The 19,259-nt window shown below is 38.3% G+C and overlaps 1 protein-coding gene across 1 annotated transcript in view; it reads right to left on the bottom strand.

Annotated features, from left to right (window-relative positions):
- LOC123253614 overlaps window positions 1–19,259 on the bottom strand; it is a 39,967-nt gene that overhangs the window by 8,364 nt on the left and 12,344 nt on the right. The window contains exons 3-10 of the mRNA XM_044682783.1: window positions 17,187–17,267; window positions 15,088–15,162; window positions 13,441–13,515; window positions 12,605–12,679; window positions 9,629–9,694; window positions 7,940–8,005; window positions 6,270–6,350; window positions 5,625–5,691 (exon numbers count right to left, since the gene is read on the bottom strand). Coding sequence (XP_044538718.1) covers window positions 5,625–5,691; window positions 6,270–6,350; window positions 7,940–8,005; window positions 9,629–9,694; window positions 12,605–12,679; window positions 13,441–13,515; window positions 15,088–15,162; window positions 17,187–17,267 — 586 coding nt within the window. The remainder of the gene's footprint in view (window positions 1–5,624; window positions 5,692–6,269; window positions 6,351–7,939; window positions 8,006–9,628; window positions 9,695–12,604; window positions 12,680–13,440; window positions 13,516–15,087; window positions 15,163–17,186; window positions 17,268–19,259) is intronic.

The raw sequence follows: 19,259 nt of genomic DNA, 5'->3' as shown, positions 1-19,259 counted from the left end.
AAGCCCAGTACAAAAGAAATTTGTACTGAGATTCAGAGCAAAAATAGCAAGTCTAATTCTCATTTCCTTGATGAGGACAAACTCACTCTTAGGCTTATATATTTTTTTCTTAGAGCATGAGTCAAAATTTATCTTTCACCTTTTCCCCAGAGACTTTTCTTAAATGTGGCTTATCCTGGAAATACTTCATACTGGAAACTTGTTTGTACAATAGTTGCTGAACCCTTCTCTGTTCTCCAACTTCTGTACCTTTAGCAGATCTCCTAAGAGGCAAAATACTGTTCAATTGGAGAGTAAAGTTGCTGTCTGCCTCATTCTTTAGCCCATTTTTGTTTGGGGATTGCCATTTATTGCAAAAAAATTGCCCCTTTCTCTTTCCTTATCTCCTCTCTTTTTCTTTTCTTTTTCCTTTTTTGGGAGCTTTTTTGCATTTTGGCTGGACTAAGTGGAGCAGCTGGCTTTGGCAGGCAACCTGGGTCCCCGGAGAAAACGCAAAAAGAGGCCTGCCTTGAATATTTTCTGTCTCTCAGGCTGCAAGGGAAACCTTTGAGAACAGTTCTAATTTGTTTTTCTGTTAGGAAATTCTCAGCTCTGCTTCACATAGTAGGAAGCCACTTGATTTAGTTAACTTGTATAGTAACTAATGGGCTGAGGGCTGGTGTTCAGTCTTCCAGAAAGAAACCCCTTTCCCATTTAGGTAGCCTTATATGTAAAGGCACGGATCTTTCTTTAGGAAGTCCAAAGATCAGTTTGCTACACCCGCCGAAGATTATAGCCAACCTAAGCCATTCCTCATCACACTAGCCTGCTGCAATTTCAGGCCTAAGAGATTTTGATAAAGTCGTGTGTCAACAAGGCAAAATTAAGAGCAATGTGTGTAATCTGCAAGAAGATCAGGCCGATGAGGCTGAACAATTATTTGGTGCATATGTGATGTGGTAGGATGGCTACTCATCTCTAGCTAGGGCTAGACTGGTGGTGCCTGTCGCTGAAGTATATGTGTGTGTATATAAAATATACATTTACACATATGTACCTTAACAGACATGTACAAAAATAGAAAATTAAAAGGGACCACATGAAAAAATAGTTCAGATTATAATTTTGTTAACGCTATGAAAACTTTGTTCTCCCATAAGCACGATTAATAGCTAGCTTTTCCTGTTAACAGTGTTCCCTAACCTGCTTCGTTATTTTTTAAAATCTTGGCTGAATGCTTTCTGACAGAATGATTTGGAGGTCTGGTTCTAACTTCAGCTGATTGTGATTATTTGATTGTAATGATGGTCACAGCTGATAAAGTCACAAGATTTGGACATTCCAAAGAGAAAAATGCATTGTATGTGCTTATCAATCATGATATTTATTTTTCAGTTCCATCCACCGAGTATGCAAAGGCCATGTTGAAATTCAGCTAGTAAATGCTTAGTTTGTCTAACACTGACCAGTTGTCCTTGCAAACTGATCAGAAAGTGTGGCATTTTTCTATTTTTACATATTTGAAATTTTATTTATAAAATATATTTTTACGTAAATCTTTTTATTGAAACTCTTGTTTGGAAAAATGTTTCCAAATTTGTCTCTAAGTATGAGTGCTTCTGTGGGCAAGGCACATTGCATGACCAACAAAAGTATGGGGTTTTTAACAGCTCACTAATGGTTTTATTAGTCAATCAACAAGTATTGATTAAGTGCTTACTCTTTAGGTGTTAGAGATGCAAAGAAAGTGAAAACAGTCTCTGCCCTTAAGAGGCTGAAATTCTAATGGAAGAAACAACATTTATATAAATAACTATATACAAAACAGAAATGGAGCAGATCAAATTAACAGTAGAGAAGGGAAAGCAGATGGAGAGACTGTGAAAGACCTCATTCAGAATGTGGTATTTGAACAAATCCTTGAAGAAAACTCAGAGGCAGAGAAGAAAAAGGAGGGCATTCCAAACACTGAGGGACAGCCAGTGCAGAGATGGGACATCATGTGTGAGGAATGGCAAGCAGACCAATATGGATAGATCATCAAGACTATTTAGAGGGTAGCAAAAGTGAATAATATGGAAATAGGTATTAAGTGACAACATTTGTATAACCCAGTGGCATTGCTTGTCAGCTCTGGGAGGGGAAAGGGAAAGAAAATGAATCTTGGAAACATGGAAAAATATTTAAAAATTAAAGTTTAAAAAATTAAAATAATAACAAATTAAAATTAAATTTAAATAAAAAAAGTATATAGAGGGAAGTAATACATGAGAAGATTTGAAAGGTAAGAAGGGCATCAGATTGTGACAATCTTTAAATGATAAACAGAGGAGTTTCTATTTGATCCTGAAAGCACTAGGGACCCTACGGAGTTTGAATAGTACAGTAACATGACTATACCTGCATGTTGGTAAACTCACTTTGGTAGCTGTGTGAGAGGATAGACTGGAGAGAGGAGAAACTTGGAGGGGGGAAACAGGAAGCTATTGCAATAGTCTAGGAAGGTGCTGATGAGGTTTTGAAGTAGGATGGTGGCTTTATGAGTGGAGGGAAGCGGTAATAACATTGTAGAGATAGAAAAGACAAGTTCTGGCAACTATTTATCATTATCGTTTTAATCTCACAGTAGTCAAAGTGGCTTATACTAGGTCAATTCTGATTTTAGCACACCTTTGATCATATTATTAATATTTTCTTCAAAATATATTTTCTTTGCAGAGATGTATGGGGTGAGAGAGTAAAGAACTGAAGATGAGGCTGGCATTGGGAAACTGGGACTGAAGAGAGAGAGATGGGCTTGAGGAGAAAGTTATATTCTGTTTGGGACCTTTTGAGTGTGAGATGACTATGAGTCAAATATCCAGGAGGTGTTCTAGGACTGAGGCTTAAGATGAGAGACTAGAATTGTCCAATACATATGTGGATAGGGGATATATCTCCATGGGGGCTGATTAGCTCACCAAGTGGTAGAACATAGACAGTAGAGGGCCAAGGATAGAGCACTGGGGGTATAAGCATAGTTAGTGGTCAGCTAACATCAATAAAGATTCAACAAAGCAGGTTAAGAAGGAACAGATGAATGGGAAGAGAGAACCAGGAAAAAGCAGAGTCATAAGAACTCAGAAACCAGAGTAACCAGAAGGAGAAGTAGTTGATTAGCTGTTTCACATGCTGGAAATGGGTCAGTAAGAACGAGGACAAGGTCATTATATTTTCTAATCAAGACATCATTGGTAACATTGGAGAGAGCAGTTTCAGTTGAACACCGACATAGGAAGATAGACTACAGAGGTTTAGAAGGGAATGAGAAAAAAGATGGATAGCTATCCTCATGAGCCAATGTCTCCAAAGGCAATATAACAATATATAAATTCATTGTGATCAAGGGTTGATGTAAATCTTTATTTCAGATCTTGATAATTTTGTATGTTTTCCACCAATTTCTGGCCAAATCTTTCAATCATCATTGTTTTAATCTCACAGTATAGCCAGTGTGTGGCATATGTTAGGTTGGTAGAAGGGTCAACCTGATTTTTTTCTTTTTGCTCAGATTATTAGTATTACCTTTGATCTATAGTTTCTTTACAGGAATCTTTTAAAGTCATTTGTCCCCAGAGTGAAAGGAGCAGAGCCAGAAGAACATTGTACACAGAGACTGATACACTGTGGTAAAATCGAATGTAATGGACTTCTGTATTGGCAGCAATTCAATGACCCAGGACAATTCTGAGGGATTTATGGAAAAGAACGCTACCCACATCCAGAGGAAGAACTGCAGGAGTGGAAACACAGAAGAAAAACAACCGCTTGAACACATGGGTTGATGCAGACATGGTTGGGGATGTAGACCCAAAACGACCACACCAATGCAACTATCAATAATATGTAAATAAGTCTTGATTGAACACACATGTTAAAACCAGTTGAAATGTGCGTGGGATATGGGGGTGGTGGTGAGGGGGAAAGTAAAAACAAGAATTATGTAACCATGGAAAATTTTTCTAAAAAAATAAAATATTTAAATTAAAAAAAAAATAAAGTCCCTTCTGTGATAGGTTTTTTTAGAACAGATTTTTACTGACATGTTCTTTCATCACTTCTAATCCCCCATTCTCAGAGAGCCATCCCTAATAAAAGAGAGAAAATAATACTTCAAGAAAATTAGCCAACATCTTGACTGAGTCTTGGCATTGCATTGTCAGTAGTGTTCTGTTTCTGTGAAGTATGCCTTTTATATGTTTGGGAGGCCAAGGTTAGTAGTTCTAATTTAGCAGCATTCAGTTAAATTTTTTATTTTCACCTACATCACTGTAGTCATTGTGTTTGTGTTCCTGGTTCTGTTTATTTTGCTTTATATCAGTTCGTCTAGGTCTTCTCATGCTGCTCTGTACTCATTTTGTCATGGACATTCTTGGGGTATATGCCCAGTGGAGGAATTTTGGTAATAAAGCTATATGAATTAGTGTGCCTGGCTTTCCACGACCTGCTCAACATTGACTAGTCTCATTTTTTGGTGTCTGCTGACTTGCTTGATGTGAGGTGAAACCTTAGAATTGTTTTGATTTGCATTCCTGTCACTGTTAGTAATTTAGAAAATTATTTCTTATGGCTGGTAATTGTTTGTAATTCTTCTTTTGGAAAATGGTTGTTCACATCCACTGACCCCCTCATCTCTTGGTGATGGCTGAACTAAAAGTACTGACTATCACTCCAAAATCCACTGTCAAACCCTCTGCATTGTGAAACTCCCATTCTTTCCTCAGAATATCTCATATGACAGACACTGAGATAGTGTCAAGATGTTAAAATTTAGTAAAGTGTAATTTTACTTTTTTTTAAAGAAAGATCAAATAAAAGTTCTAATATTTTCTTCCCATACTCCCTACAATGTAATACATGCATTTTACAGACCATTAGACTAAATAGTTTACAAAGTTCCTTCCAGCTTTGTGATTTTGTGGCTTCTGACCATAACGCCAAGCAGAACTGTAAATGACAAGTGTTCCTGATAAATTATTTTCAAGAGGATAAAAACAATCTCAGCAACGCTCCCTGGGATCTTAGTTCTTGACTTCTGTTTTGCCAATTGGGAAAAGCTGCCAAGTTTAGCATGTCCATTGATAAGACTTGCTGGTAGCTGCCATGAAGTCATCTGCTGTTCAAAATGTAGTAGATGCCATATCAGAAAGAGTATAAAGTATAGTGAACATTCAGTTTAATCATCCTTTGAGCAGCTACTGTGTGCAAGACACCACAGAAAGACAAAAATAAACTTCTTCCTTGGAGGCACTTATTCTACTGGGGCAACACAAGACTTATAGAAATAAGTAAATCAAAAGTTGGAAAAAAAGATGGAGAGTGAAGTAAACCTTCTAAGAATTACAGCTGCCTCAGGAGGATGGCTCCTTAGGATTGTTTAGAGGGGGTTCTTGCTCAGGTCTGGGTTGAATTAGCTGCCCTCTGAGGTCACTTTCCAACTCTGAGATTTTGTGGTTTTAGATTGATATATGGATACCCATGGCTCAAAGAACTCTCCGTTATTCATTTGCATGAACTGAGGACAATGTATGATAAATTGCATTAAGGAATCTATTTTGCAGTGACCTGTTCTTTTGCTTGGGGTTTATAGATTAATTATTCCACACCTAAGTTTTGGTTCTTTCTCCTCCTTACTGCCTTCACCCCCACAGATCTGGGCTAAGGACAAGATCACTACAGGTAAAGAAGCTTGAGAATGTTCTGTACCAGATCCATGTGAAGCCATGCTAATATGTACTCTTTGAGCCACCACTCTCCTTCCCTCCTCTGCAGTGGTAGAGAATACCAGAGGAGTGAGATTTTCTTCCCTTTCTAATAAAATCATCATCATCATCATGTCATCATTACCAGCCATTTATATGGCACGTTAAGGTTTCTAGTGTTATAAATATATTGTCTCATTTCCGCCTCCCACCAACCCAGCAGAGTGGAATATGAGGGCAATAGTTACATACCTGTGGAAACTGAAGCTCAGGGAATTTGTGACTTTGCTCATAGTCACATCACTAGGATGTGTCAGGGTGACACCTGAATCCTTATCTTTCTGATGGTACTTCCTCCCAGCTCTTTAGCCATCATGTCACAGTGCCCTCTTCCTTAAAGGGGTACTGTAGGTGAGCAGTTTACAGCATCATTAGGCTACATTCCCCAGGAGGGGTGGCTGCTCATGCAATTTGGATGACTTCCATAAGGCACTAGACTGAATCAAAACACACAGAAAAATTCCAGGGGCTTAATGAAGAAATGCTCACCCATACACAGGGCCTGAGTATCTTGGTTTGTAGGCATTTGCATCGGGTCATCGGAGAAGAAAGGCAAGAAGTTCTCTACATCTGGAAAAAGAAAAACATAAGAGAATACCATTAGATGAAATGGTCTTGCTGTCTCAAATTTCACCCCACTCCAATCCATCCTCCATATAGCTGCCACAGTGATGATTCTAAGGTACAGTTCAAAAACTATCCCAATTTTAGAGATAAGAAAATCGAGGCTCAAAAAGATTGACTTGCTACAGTCCCCAGGTCTTTCAAACTCCAAGCATTCTTTTTTTAAAAAACCCCTTACCGTATGCCTTAGAATCAACATTATGTATCAGTTCCAAGACAGAAGAGCAGTAAGGGATAGGCAATGGGGGTTCAATGACTTGCCCAAGGTCACACAGCTAGGAAGTGTCTGAGGCCAGATTTGAACCCAGGACCTCCTAGCTCCAGGCTTAGCTCTCAATCCACTGAGCCACCCAGCTGCCCCCTCAAACTCCAAGCATTCTATCCATCTGGACTATCCTTCTACTATGTTTGGGCAGTGATCATTAATACCATTCAAAAGCCTCCCATAAATGATCAACCACGATAGATTTAGCTAACTCAGCAATATAAAGATTCAGGACAATTCTGAAGTCTTATGAAAAAGAATGTCCTCTACCTCCACAGAAAGAACTATTGGAATAGGAATGTAGATCAAAGCATGTGATCTTTCTTTTTTTCTTTATTAAAATTAATTTATTTTTTTAAAAATATTTTTCCATGTTTATATGATTCATTTTCTTTCCCTCTCTTCTTCTCTCCCCCTCCTAGAGTCAACAAGCAATTCCACTGAGTTGTATAAATGTTGTCACTGGATAACTATTTCCATATTATTCATTTTTGATATAGAGCAATTTTGGGGGGGCCTAAACCCCAAATCATATACCCACATATACATGTGTAAGTGATGTCATAAGTATTTCTTTTGCATTTCTACTCCCATAGTTCTTTCTCTCAATGTGGATAGCATTCTTTTACAGAAGTCCTTCAGGAGTGTCCTGGCTTGTTGCATGGCTACTAGTAGCAAAGTCCATTACATTGGATTATTCCATAATGTTTTGTTTCTGTGTACAATGTTCTCCTGGTTCTGCTCATTTCACTCTGCATTAGTTCATTGAGGTTCTCCCAGTTCACATAGAAATCCTCCAGTTCATTGCTCCTTATAGCACAATAGTATTCCATCACCATCAGATACCACAATTTGTTCAGCCATTCCCCAATCAAGGGACACCCCCTCATTTTCCAGTTTTTTGCCACCACAAAGAGCTCGGCTAAAAGCATGTGATTTTTCACTTTTATTTATTGTGGTTTTTATTTGCGGGTTTTGGTTTCATATGAGCATTCTTTTAAAACATTGAACAATATGGAAATATGTTTTACATGATAATACATGTATATCCCATATTAAAGTGCTTGCCAGCTCCAGGAAGAGGGAGGGAAGGGAGGAAGGGAGACAATTTGTATCATATAACTTCAGGAAAATTCTGTGGAAATTTGTTATTACATGTAATTGGTAAAATAAAACATCTTTTTAATCAAAGGACTCTCATACACAGGCTATGAAGAAAAACCCTCAGAAAGAAAAATTTAAAAGCCTTAATCATGAAATGTCCACATACCAAGTTGTCGGTTACTGTTCTCTAGAGATTCAACTGGTTCAAGAGCATATATTGGTGCACTTGGTCCTGTTAGAAGAAGAAAAAAAAGAATCAAGACAGAGTAGCCACTGACACAATAACTTCAACTCCTAGCAAGAGCCGTGGCCATGTGAGAGCTGTACCTTCTTTATGGTTCTGACACTCACTGTGGATCCAGGAGCAGGCTGGTTTATTGAATGGTAAGGGGCAGGAGTTTCAGGAAAGAAGGAACTTTAATAAACAAAAATATGGCCTCTGACTACCCAAACAGAGGATAATGAAAGGTATCCAATGCTTTTCAATAGATGGCATGACAACAGTATAAAAATAGAGAGCTTGTCTTGAGATGGCTTTTGAGGTTCTTTCCAGCTAGAGCTGGAATAGAATCATTGAATTGAGGATTAGAATGGACCTCAGAAGCCACTGAGTCCAACCTTCTTACTTTACCAAGAAGCAGACTGAAGCTCAAGGAGATGAAATAATTTGCCAAGTCCAGAAAGGGCCTCATCACTTTTTGCTTGAATGATTGCAGTGGCCTCCTCAATTGATGTCTCGACCTAGTCACTCCCCTCTTGCACCCATCCTCCACGCAGCTGCCAAGCTGATATCCACATGTAACATTTTGAGTTATTTTCAACTAAGGAATGTTCAGTGGCTCCCTACTGACTCCAGGATAAAATACCAATTGCTCAGGTTGGCATTTAAAACCCTGCAAAATGTGGCTCTCGCTTCCATTTCTTGTCTATTTTCTATGTTTTTCCACGTCATTCACCTTCCTCCACATTCTGTTCCCTGTACCTGATCTATCATGTCCTGCCCTGGTACCTTTGCAGAAGTGATCTCCCACTTTTTTTTCTGTACTCTTGCCCCACCTCATCAAATCCCTATAACTTGGATACATTCAATAGCATTATAGATATTAAGTTGAAAAGAAGCTTCAGAAACCATGTAGTTCAACTCCTTCATTTTACAGAAGAGGAAAATAAGGCCCAAGGAAGTGAAGAGACTTGCCCAAGGTAACATATAAGATCTACTGCTTGGAAGGGACTCAAGAGTCCATCTAGTCTAGCCTGCTTAACTTTCCCCTGTTAACAAAAAACAAAACTAGATTCCTTTCAGTATCAGCCTCTAATGTGACTGGCAGAGTCAATATTTTTCAGCAACCATCTCTCCCATCCTCTTTTTTCTGACTCCTTCTACCTCCTCAATGAAATTAAGGGACAGCTAAGTACTGCTGCTCTAGTGAACGGAGTGCTGGACCTGGAGTCAGGAAGACCTGAGTTCAAATCTGGATTCAGACATAGGCTTTGTGACCCTGGGCAAGTCACTTAACTTGTTGCCTCAGTTTCCTTATGTGTAAAATGAACTGGAAAAGAAATTAGAAGTCATTGCAGTATCTTTGCCAAGAAAACCCAAATGGGTTCGTCAGACAGGTGAACAAGAGAAAAATAACAATGAAATAAAGAAGATAAATTGTAGTTGGTGCTCTTCCCATTGCATCATGCTGCCTCCCATGATCCTTTGCAGATAGATCTCTTTAGGTCCCTCTATGATTTAAGTACATAAAAGGCTATTTGTTATGATCCTGTCGTGCATTTCTAACAATTCCCTTATTGCATCAAAAAAAAACCAAGAAAGGCATTTGAGGGGGTTCAGAAACAAGATGCTCACCTTCAGGAAGTTCTTCCAAAGAACTTGCTTCCATGGTGTTTACGGGATACATTGGTAGATAGGAGGCTATCATAAGACAAGGGACAAGAAACATAAACAGTTGGTCAACTAGCATTTTTTTCGCCCATGCTATATGTCAGGCACTAGGTACAGAGAAGAGAATCCTAAATTGGATAGGTTTTTGTGCACCCAAACAAGGAACTCTGTGGTATAAGAGGAGTTGCAGACATTTGAGCCCATGACCTCTTTAAAAAAATCCATTTTATTTGATATCTTTTGTCTTATTTAGCATGCCTCCAAAATCTAAGTGTAGTTATAGGCTTGAATGGCTTAAAGTGCACTTAGATTTTAGGGCCATCTTGTATTACTGGATATTTCCTCTCCTATACCCCTACCTTGACCTGGGAATTGAACCCTCCCTTGTAACAAAGAAAAGCAGAAATTTTTTGAGGTCAGCGACTATTTTTTTGTCTTGATACCCCACCAGAGCCTAACATAGATGCTTAATATGTGCTTATCAAATAACCAAAGAATAACAACAACAAAAATCAATAGACAAAATAACCGTATCTGGCACCATATGCAGCATTCTACCCTTGACATTCCCCTGCTATTTTTCATTATCTGCTCTTTAGAACCAATATTGGTGTTGGTTATATCACTCAACAGAAGCTGGGTTCTTTGATTTATATTACTGTGGTTTAGATCTCTCTGTCTCTCTTTCTCTTCCCCCCACCCCTGCCCACTTCTTTCACCGGCTTTCCATTAATTCATAGAAATGTTCATGTGCTGATCTGCACCTAATTTTTGACAAGCTGATTTCTAGTTTTCCCAGTAGTTCTTGTCAAAAAGAGAATCCCTTTCCTAGGAGTTTTATGTTGGCTTTAGCAGATGCTAACCTGCTATTTTCACTTTATTTTAGTTTTCATGTATCTACTGATCAACTCCATTGATAGACTTGGGTGTTTTGTTTAAATAACTACCAAATCATTTTAATGATTAAACCTTCATGATATATTTTAGGTCTCTTAATATGATACTCCCTTCATTTCCCCTCCTTTTTTCTTATTTCTAGATTCTAGACCTTTTGTTTCTCTGAATACATTATTTTATCCAGTTCTAAAATGTATTTCCTTGGTCATTTGATTACCATATTATTAAATTTATAAATTAATTTGGGCAATATGCTTGCATAACCTAGCCATGGCCAATTAATACTGCTTTAGTTATTCATTTGTCTTTATTTTTATAGTGTTTTGTGATGTTATTAATGGCTATCATGGGTGTCTGTGTGTATATGTATGTATCATTAAACAAAGGTTTAAGCTCCTTGAGGGGAGAGACTTTTTGTCTTGGTGTCTCTGGTGCCTGACATACAGTAGGCACTTGATAAATGTTTGTTGATTTGTTGTTATAGGAGGGTAACTCATAGATAATTGATATTCCGTTATTCTGAATAAGATTTCTTTAGTGCTTGCTGTTTGTGATTTGTTGAAACGTTGGAGACTTTTAGGAATTTAACTTTTATTTTGCAACCATACTAATACTATTAACTGACTCATTTGATTTCTTTTTTGATTCTCTGGAATTTTCTAAGTACACTCTTATTTTATCCTCAAATCCTGGCACTTTTGTCTTTTGGCTGACATTTATGTCTTTATTTTCATTCACAAGTCTTATTCCTACTGCCAGCGTTTCTAGGACAAAGAAGACTAAGGATGAGGGTATTTTCAAGTTTTTTTCTGACTCTCTGGGACCCTATTTGGGGTTTCCTTTGCAAAGACACTGAAGTGGTTTACTATTTCCTTCTTTAGTTCATTTTACAGATGAGGAAACTGAAGCAAACAAGATGAGGTGACTTGCCCAGAGGCATACAGCTAAGAAGTGTCTGAGGATGGATTTGAACTCAAGTTCTCCTGGCTCCAGGTCTTAAGCTCTATCCATTATAGTGCCATCTTAGCTGCTGCCTCTTACAAAATTAATACCATCTCTTGGATTTAGAGATGTTTTGATCATATTAAAGAAGGTCCATCTCTTTTGTATAGCTTTGTAGATATATATATAGATATAGATGTATAATTTGAATATTTGAATGGAATATATGCATATATTTATTTGTGTAAACTTTATATTCCCTTGTTATGAGACTAGAATAATTTGGAATTAGTGCATTTCTGGGAAAGAGGGTGAAATTACTTTAAAGAAGAGGGATTAGAAGGGAGAGCAGTCATTGTTGAACTTATTAACCAAAATATAATACTTCCTTTTGAGCCAGAGGATAAAGATATCACTACCTAGTGATATATCACTGTGGGTCAGTGTTTTAAACACATAGTCAAAAATATAGAAGGGGAAGAGGCAAAGAATACTTGAAAGTCCAACAAGAACATTAAACATAGGGGGCAACTGGGTAGCTCAGTGGATTGAGAGCCAGGCCTAGAGACAAGAGGTCTTGGGTTCCAATCTTGCCTCAGACACGTTCCAGCTATGTAACCCTGGGCAAGTCCCTTCACCCCATTTCCTAGCCCTTATCACTCTTCTGCCTTAGAACCAATACACAGTAGTGATTCTAAGGTGGGAAGACAAAGTTTTTTTTTAAAAAGAACCACAGACACAGTATTTCATTTGAGCTTTACAATAGCCCTGGAAGAGGAGTATTGTAGGCATTATTATCTTCATTTTGCAGATGAGGAAACTAAGTTGTAGTGAAGTTAAAAGATTTTGCCTAGGGTCACACAGCTAGAGAATATTATGGGTAAGATTTGAAACAATGCCTTCCTAACTTTGACTAGCACTACATTCACTGTCACACATTACCTTCTCATTTAAAAGGGTGATCTAGAAGAACATGTTTCTAATATGATTGGGCCATAAACATGAAAGGGATGTTAGTGCAATTCAATTTCCATACCCCTTGAAGCTATGAATCAAAACCCTTAAAGAGCAATTCTAGTTGCTAAATGATAAAATACTCACCAACAGACTGATTCTCCTTGTCTTCAGGAGTAAATGGTGGCATTGAATCAATTGAGAATAAAGATGTATATGAGTCTATTAGAGAAAGAAAGAGAATCCCATTGATGGCTCATGGAATATGCTCCCTTTGTCTTAGCTCTGTCTTTTTGTAGGGCTCAGGGGACTTGGTATTTTGGCATGAGGTTCCTGTTCAATTATAATACCAGAAGCATCCTGGCTTCATGTATCCTGGGATATGTCTAGTTTAGGTGGTTAGAGAAGTGAGACAGGATGGCAGAGCCAGTTGCTAGAACATATTAATAAACATAGTCCAAGGAAAGAATAGAGACTGAATTGCTAGGGTAGAGAATGAAGCTGATATAACATCAATGCTTATTTTCATGGGTGAACTTCTTCTGCAGGTACTTCATGGGCTGGAAAGGTAGGACAATAATAACTGGCCTTCATATAGGACTTTAAAAGTTGCAAAAAAAGAAGCAGCAGCTTTATAAACATTGGCTCATTTGAGCTTCTTAATAGCCCTTTGAGGTCGGTAAAATAGGTCCCTTTATCCCGATTCCAAAGATGTGGATAGTGGGGCTCAGAGAGTTTCAGTGACTTGCCAATGGCCATTGCCAAGAAGCATGAGATATGTACCCAGGTCTTTCTGACCCTATACTCACCATTCTATATACCATTCTAGGCAGTTACTTCATTTAGGACACATTTTGAAAATGATTGGAGAATGGTCCACATGGAGTGGTCATAGGTGTGATTCACATGATTTCTATGCATTGCTAGGTCATTAATCAAAACCCTTAAAAAGAATTCTAGTGACGCAATAAGAAAACCCTTGCCTGCATCCAGAACATCTTTATCATCCAAAGTATACGGTGATACTGGTTCATTGGCATACATAGGTACATATGTGGCTGTAAAAAGAAAAAGAAAAGCATGTGGGAAAGAGGTTCACGTGTTGCATCAGGAACTGGTCTAGCCACTCTTCTTCTACATGGACTAAGTTTTTTCACTCAAGAGAAATTGAGGCCTCATCAGCCTTTAGTTTTTGCATCAACTTGAGGGTCACTCATTTGGAACCTAAGAGTAAATCTTGCTCATTGCAATATGGGGGTTGGGATTGGAGCAGGTTGTACAGGATTGGACTAGAGGAGAGAGTAAATGCTATTTTTATTTTCAGGGTTAGAGGATAGAATCTGCAAAGTTGAACCCAGTGGTTCCCAAAGTCTTTTGGCCTACCACCTCCTTTCCAGAAAAAATATTACTTAGCCCCCTGGAAATTAATTTTTTAAAAATTTAATAGCAATTGATAGGAAAGATAAATGCACCTGTGGCCATCACCGCCTCCCTGGATCGCTGCAGCACCCACCAGGGGGTGGTAGCGCCCACTTTGGGAATCACTGGTCAAACCCTTTAGCTAGACTTTGATCTCCAGAAAAATTCTAAACCATATTATTAAAGGAAGTGTTAGTGAATGTCTAGAAAAGAAAGCAACAATCATAAAAAAACAAACAAACAATTCTGACTTCATCAAGAATATGTCATAATGTCTAAATTTATTTCTTGGATGCTATTACTAATAGGGTAATAGAAGGGGAAAGCTTCAGAATATAGTTTGTCTATATTTGAACAGTGTTTGAAACCATCTTGTGTTATTTTGGCAAGGAAGATGGTGAGATTTAGACTTGTCCAGCACAGTTTGATTCAGACCAATTGCCCAGAGTGGTCATTAATGTTTCAATGTTGGTTTGGAAGATCTTCAATGGTATGGCCCAGTAATGTGTTTAGCCCTATGATGTTACACATTTTTATTAGTGAGTTATTTAAAGGCACAAGCGGCATAGTTAAGTGCATTTGTAGATGTCACAAAGTTAGGACTATCCACTAGTATAATGGATGACAGCAGAATCTGGATATAGCCCATGCAAATGTGTCTAGAAGAGTCACTGAATTGCCGTAATTGAAATTTCTATAGTACTTGAAAGTTTGCAAAAAGCTTTGACTCCTTTGAGTATCCCAATGATCCCTGTGAAGTCAGCTTTAGGGGTCATATTAGCCTCATTCTACAGATGGGAATACTGAGGCTAAGAGAAATTAGGTGACTTGTCCACTGACATGGCTAGGAAGTATCAAAGGAGAGATTTGTACTCATATCACTGTGGCTCCATGTTCAGTCTTCTCTCTATAATTCCAGGTTATCTCTTTTAGGATATCACATGACTTCCACATCTTGCTAGGGTTTTAATCAAAATCCTTAGAACCAAAGTTTTTCACTGGGGTTCTATGAACTTACTTTAAAAAATAGTTCAATAGCAATTTTGGTACATTTGGATTCTTTTGCCATTATATATATTTTATGCCTTTAAGAACATAATTCTGAGAAAGGGTCCCTAGGCTTCACCAGTCTACCAGGAGAAACCATGGCACAACAAAGGTAAAGAACTTGAAAGAGAAAAATTCTAGGGACTCAATGACGAAATCCTTACCTGACTCCAGAGAGTCCTTCTCTTGAACAGTAAGTGCTTGCATTGGGTCAGTAGCAAATAGAGGTAAGAAGTTGTCTGTAAAAAGAGATAGGAAAAGAAAATCTCATGGGAAAGAGTATTACATTGCAGGGACTGATATAGGGTTTCTTGTTCTACATGGCTCCATCCCACAACAGAAAATGGAGGGTTGTAGCCTTTGGATTTTGCATTGATTTAATGGTCATTTGTTTGGATCCTGGAAGCAGTCTGGTTCGTTATCCCATGGGGAGGAAGAGTTACCAGAGAGTGGTTGGGCTAGAGAAGAAAAGAGTTAGAGAAGAAACATCTGCTTTGAAACATGAATCCCCAAACAAAAAAGAAACTCCTCAGCTTTCAAAGTTGAAATTGAGAGGATGAATATACCAAAGCTATGTGACAGAACTCAATTTCCTTTCTCCTGCTTGGATACTGGGGTTTAGGAACATAACCCTAAAAGGCTTTCATTTACCTTGTACTTTCAAGTTTGCAAAGGCTTTGCTCATGGTTCCAATTTGGGACCAATTGGGGGATGTGGTACCCAACCCATGAGTTTTTGGGTACATATACAGCTTCCACACTTTGTGTTTGGTGCCTTCCTACAACCCAGTAAGGTAAGCACTACAAGTTTTATCATCCCCATTAGAGAGTTAAGGAAATTGAGCCTCAAGAGTTTGTGTGACTTGTCCAAATTCACATTCAAGGCTAGATTACTGAATCTAGGTCTTCTTAACTTCAAGCTGAATACTCTATCCATTGTACTTGATTCCTTAAATAGGCTCTCACAAGTACAGGGAAACCTGGTCAAAGAGCTCCTTGGTTTTGGTCAGGACCCCTTTATAGAGAAATGTATCTTTTTATTCCACTTAGATAACCTAAGTGCTATCCTGGATCCATGGCTCTAGTGTTCATAACAGGTACTTTTTGGGCTAAAAAAATGAGAGTAAGTGATATTTACTTCATGCTTTACATTTGGTTTCTCATGGATAAAGAGGTTTCTCATGGATAAAGAGCTGGCCATGGGTTCATATCTTGCCTCTCACCCATACTGATTTTGATACCCTGGACAAGTCACTAAAACTCTCAGCACTCTAGGCAACCAACCCTCTAGAGAAAGTACTGACATGAATGGGTTTAAAGGAAGTTTCCTTCCCAGGCAGTTACCTATACCTATAGTGAGATCACAGATCCCATCAATCTCCCAATTTATTAAAGAGGAAACTGGGGTCCATGCAGAGAGGCTTGGTGATCACTCACTTGAGGATCTTAAGGATCCCATGCCTTCATCTCAAATGGCTCTTAAAAGCTTGCATCATTGGCAGTTATCTCTCCAGTCAGCCCATGTATCACCAGCTGTCTGTTAGATATTTTCATCTGACTAAACTTCAAGCATATGAAATGTAGCAGGTTGAAATAAGACCTCTTCTTTTCTCAGTTCTCTTTCACTCTCTACATCCAATCAGTTGTCATCAATTCTACCTCCACTGTACTTCTCCTTTTTCGAATACTTCTTTACTCATTGCCCTTACCAATTGAAACCTTCATCACCTTTTTACCCAACTCTAGTCTCACTCCCTCTCATCTACCCCCCACACAGCTGTCCAATTGATATTTGTAAAGTGTGCATCTGTCTCTTTAAGGGAACTTCAGGGTTTCTCTACTATCTTTTGGGAAAACTATAAACTCCTCAGTTTGGCATTTGAAGCACATGGCTAAAATGGATGATACTTCTTGGAAAATGCCTTTGCATCCTGAAATTATTTTGTAGTTATTTTATGTATGCTTTGTATGTATTTATATGTTCCCATTTGTGCACATTGTACCTGGCCCATAACAGGCACTAACATGATAGCAGAGTTGAATGTGACTATTTTGCCAGGAGTCATATAACTTGAGACCTGATCCCAAGTTTTCTAAAATCTAGGTCTGCTAAGAAGGATGGATTTGGGGAAACAGCTCTCTATGGTCTTTGTGCTATACTCTACCACAGTTGCCAGTGCATATGTTGCGGATGAATCCTAGATGCTGAGGGACAACAGCTCTTATAGAGAAAACACACAATTGCTTCTTTAGGATACACTCACCAATACTCTCATTGTCTTTGTCTTGAAAAGGTGGGATTTCCATTGGGTTGACGGAATTTCCAGATGAACCTTCACCTAAGTCTATGGGAAAGGGAGAGACTCATAAGCCAAAGAACATTTCCTCAGATGGATCACTGGCAGAGCTCTCTTCATCAAGAGTGGTAAACATTTGAGTGTACATCTTTTTTCACATGATAGGAACTTGGAGCCTTTTACCATGGACCAATTTCCACTGCATGTTTTCCAGGGTCTCGAGGGGACTGATGAAAATGAGATCTGGCTTTTCTATGTATAGTACTTTAAAAATGGCAAAGGGTAGGGGATACAGAGCCAAGATGGTAGTTTAATAGCAGCAAAAACTGGAACTCCTCTGAGAATCCTCCCAAACAAAACTTAAAATAGTGCCTCAAAACTACAGGATTCACAAAACCAACAACAAGATGAAGTGAGGGGGGCTATCCTGCAGGAAACAACTTAAAAGGTAGGCAGAAAGAGAGAGTTGATTTTCATGGGATAAAGAAGAACCAGAAGTAAAACTGCCCACAGGAGTGCAGACTGACCAACCCCACCTACTGTTCCAAGTCTGGGCCTAGGCCAACTTGAGGATCCTGCGATCCTGCCTAAGCTAACAACAGAGCACCCCACACCCACCACCTGGAGTCCCAAGCCTTGGCACCAGCCCACAGTGAAGCCCTGAAGTCTGTAGCATTTGGCACTTTCAAGCCTGTGATGAAGCCCCTAGGGCAAAATAGCTCACAGTGATGAGTCCTGCAAACAATTACTAGAGGAGACAAAATCATCAGCTTTCAGAACTCCCAGTCCACAGGCAAAAAATGATTAGGAAAATAAAAGCAAACAGCAAAAGAAATACCTAACCCTAGAAAATTTCTATGGAGACAAAAATCAAGGCAAAGTCTAAGTAAGGGATAGTGAGAACAAAGCACCATATACAAAACTTCAAAGAAAACTGGGAGTTGGTCTCAGGTGCTGGAAGAACTCAAAAAGGAATACAAAAATCTAATGAGAGGTGAAAGAAAAGTGGAAAAAAGAAATGAAAGTAATGTCAAAGAAAATAACAGGTAAAAGCAAAATTGGTCAAGTGAAAAAAGAGGCACAAAAATCCAGTGAAGAAGAATTCCTTTAAAAAACAAAATTGATCTATTGGAAAAAGGGGGGGAATCCAATGAAGAGAAGAGTTCCATGAAAAGTAGGATGGACCAAATGGAAAAGAAGGGTCAGAAGGTCATGAAAGAAAAATCATTCTTTAAAAATTAGAATTGGGTAAACAGGAGCTAATGATTTATAAATCATCAAGAAACAATAAAACAAAATCAAAAGAATGAAAAAATAGAAGATAGCATGAAATATCTCATTGTAAAAACAATTGATGCAGAAAATAGATCTAGGCGATACAATTTAAGAAGTATTGGACTACCTGAAAGCCATGATAAAAAACATAAACATCATATTACAAGAAATTATCAAAGAAAACTGTCTTGATAGTCTTGGACACGAAGGTAAAATGGAAATTGAAAGAATACACAGACCACCTCCTGCAATAAATCCCCAAATGACAACTCCCAGGAATATTATAGCCAAGTTCAAGAGCTCACAGGCCAAGGAGAAAATGCTACAAACAACCAGAAAAAAACAATTCATATATCATGGAGCCCCAATCAGGATTATACAGGATCTGGCAGCTTCTACATTGAAGGACTGGAAGGCTTGGAATATTATATTCCAGAAGGCAAGAGAATTGGGTTTACAACCCAAGAATCTACCTGCCCATCAAAACTGACTATATTCTTTCAGGGGAAAGTATGATCATCTAACAAAATAGAAGATTTCCAAGCATTTCTGAAGAAAAGACAAGACTTAAACCGAAGATTTGATCTCCAAATACAAAATTGAAGAGAAACACAAAAATGTGAAAGGTAAATAAGAAAGAAAAAATTGAAGGGACTCAATAAGGTCAAAATTGTTTATATTTCTACATAGAAAGATGGTATTTGTAACTCTTAAAATTTTTATCATTATAATAGTAGTTAAAAGAAGTATACATAGACAGAGGGT

Source organism: Gracilinanus agilis, chromosome X, assembly GCF_016433145.1.
Source record: "Gracilinanus agilis isolate LMUSP501 chromosome X, AgileGrace, whole genome shotgun sequence".
Taxonomy (NCBI): Eukaryota; Metazoa; Chordata; class Mammalia; order Didelphimorphia; family Didelphidae; genus Gracilinanus; species Gracilinanus agilis.
This window is presented reverse-complemented; position numbering and strand designations above follow the sequence as displayed.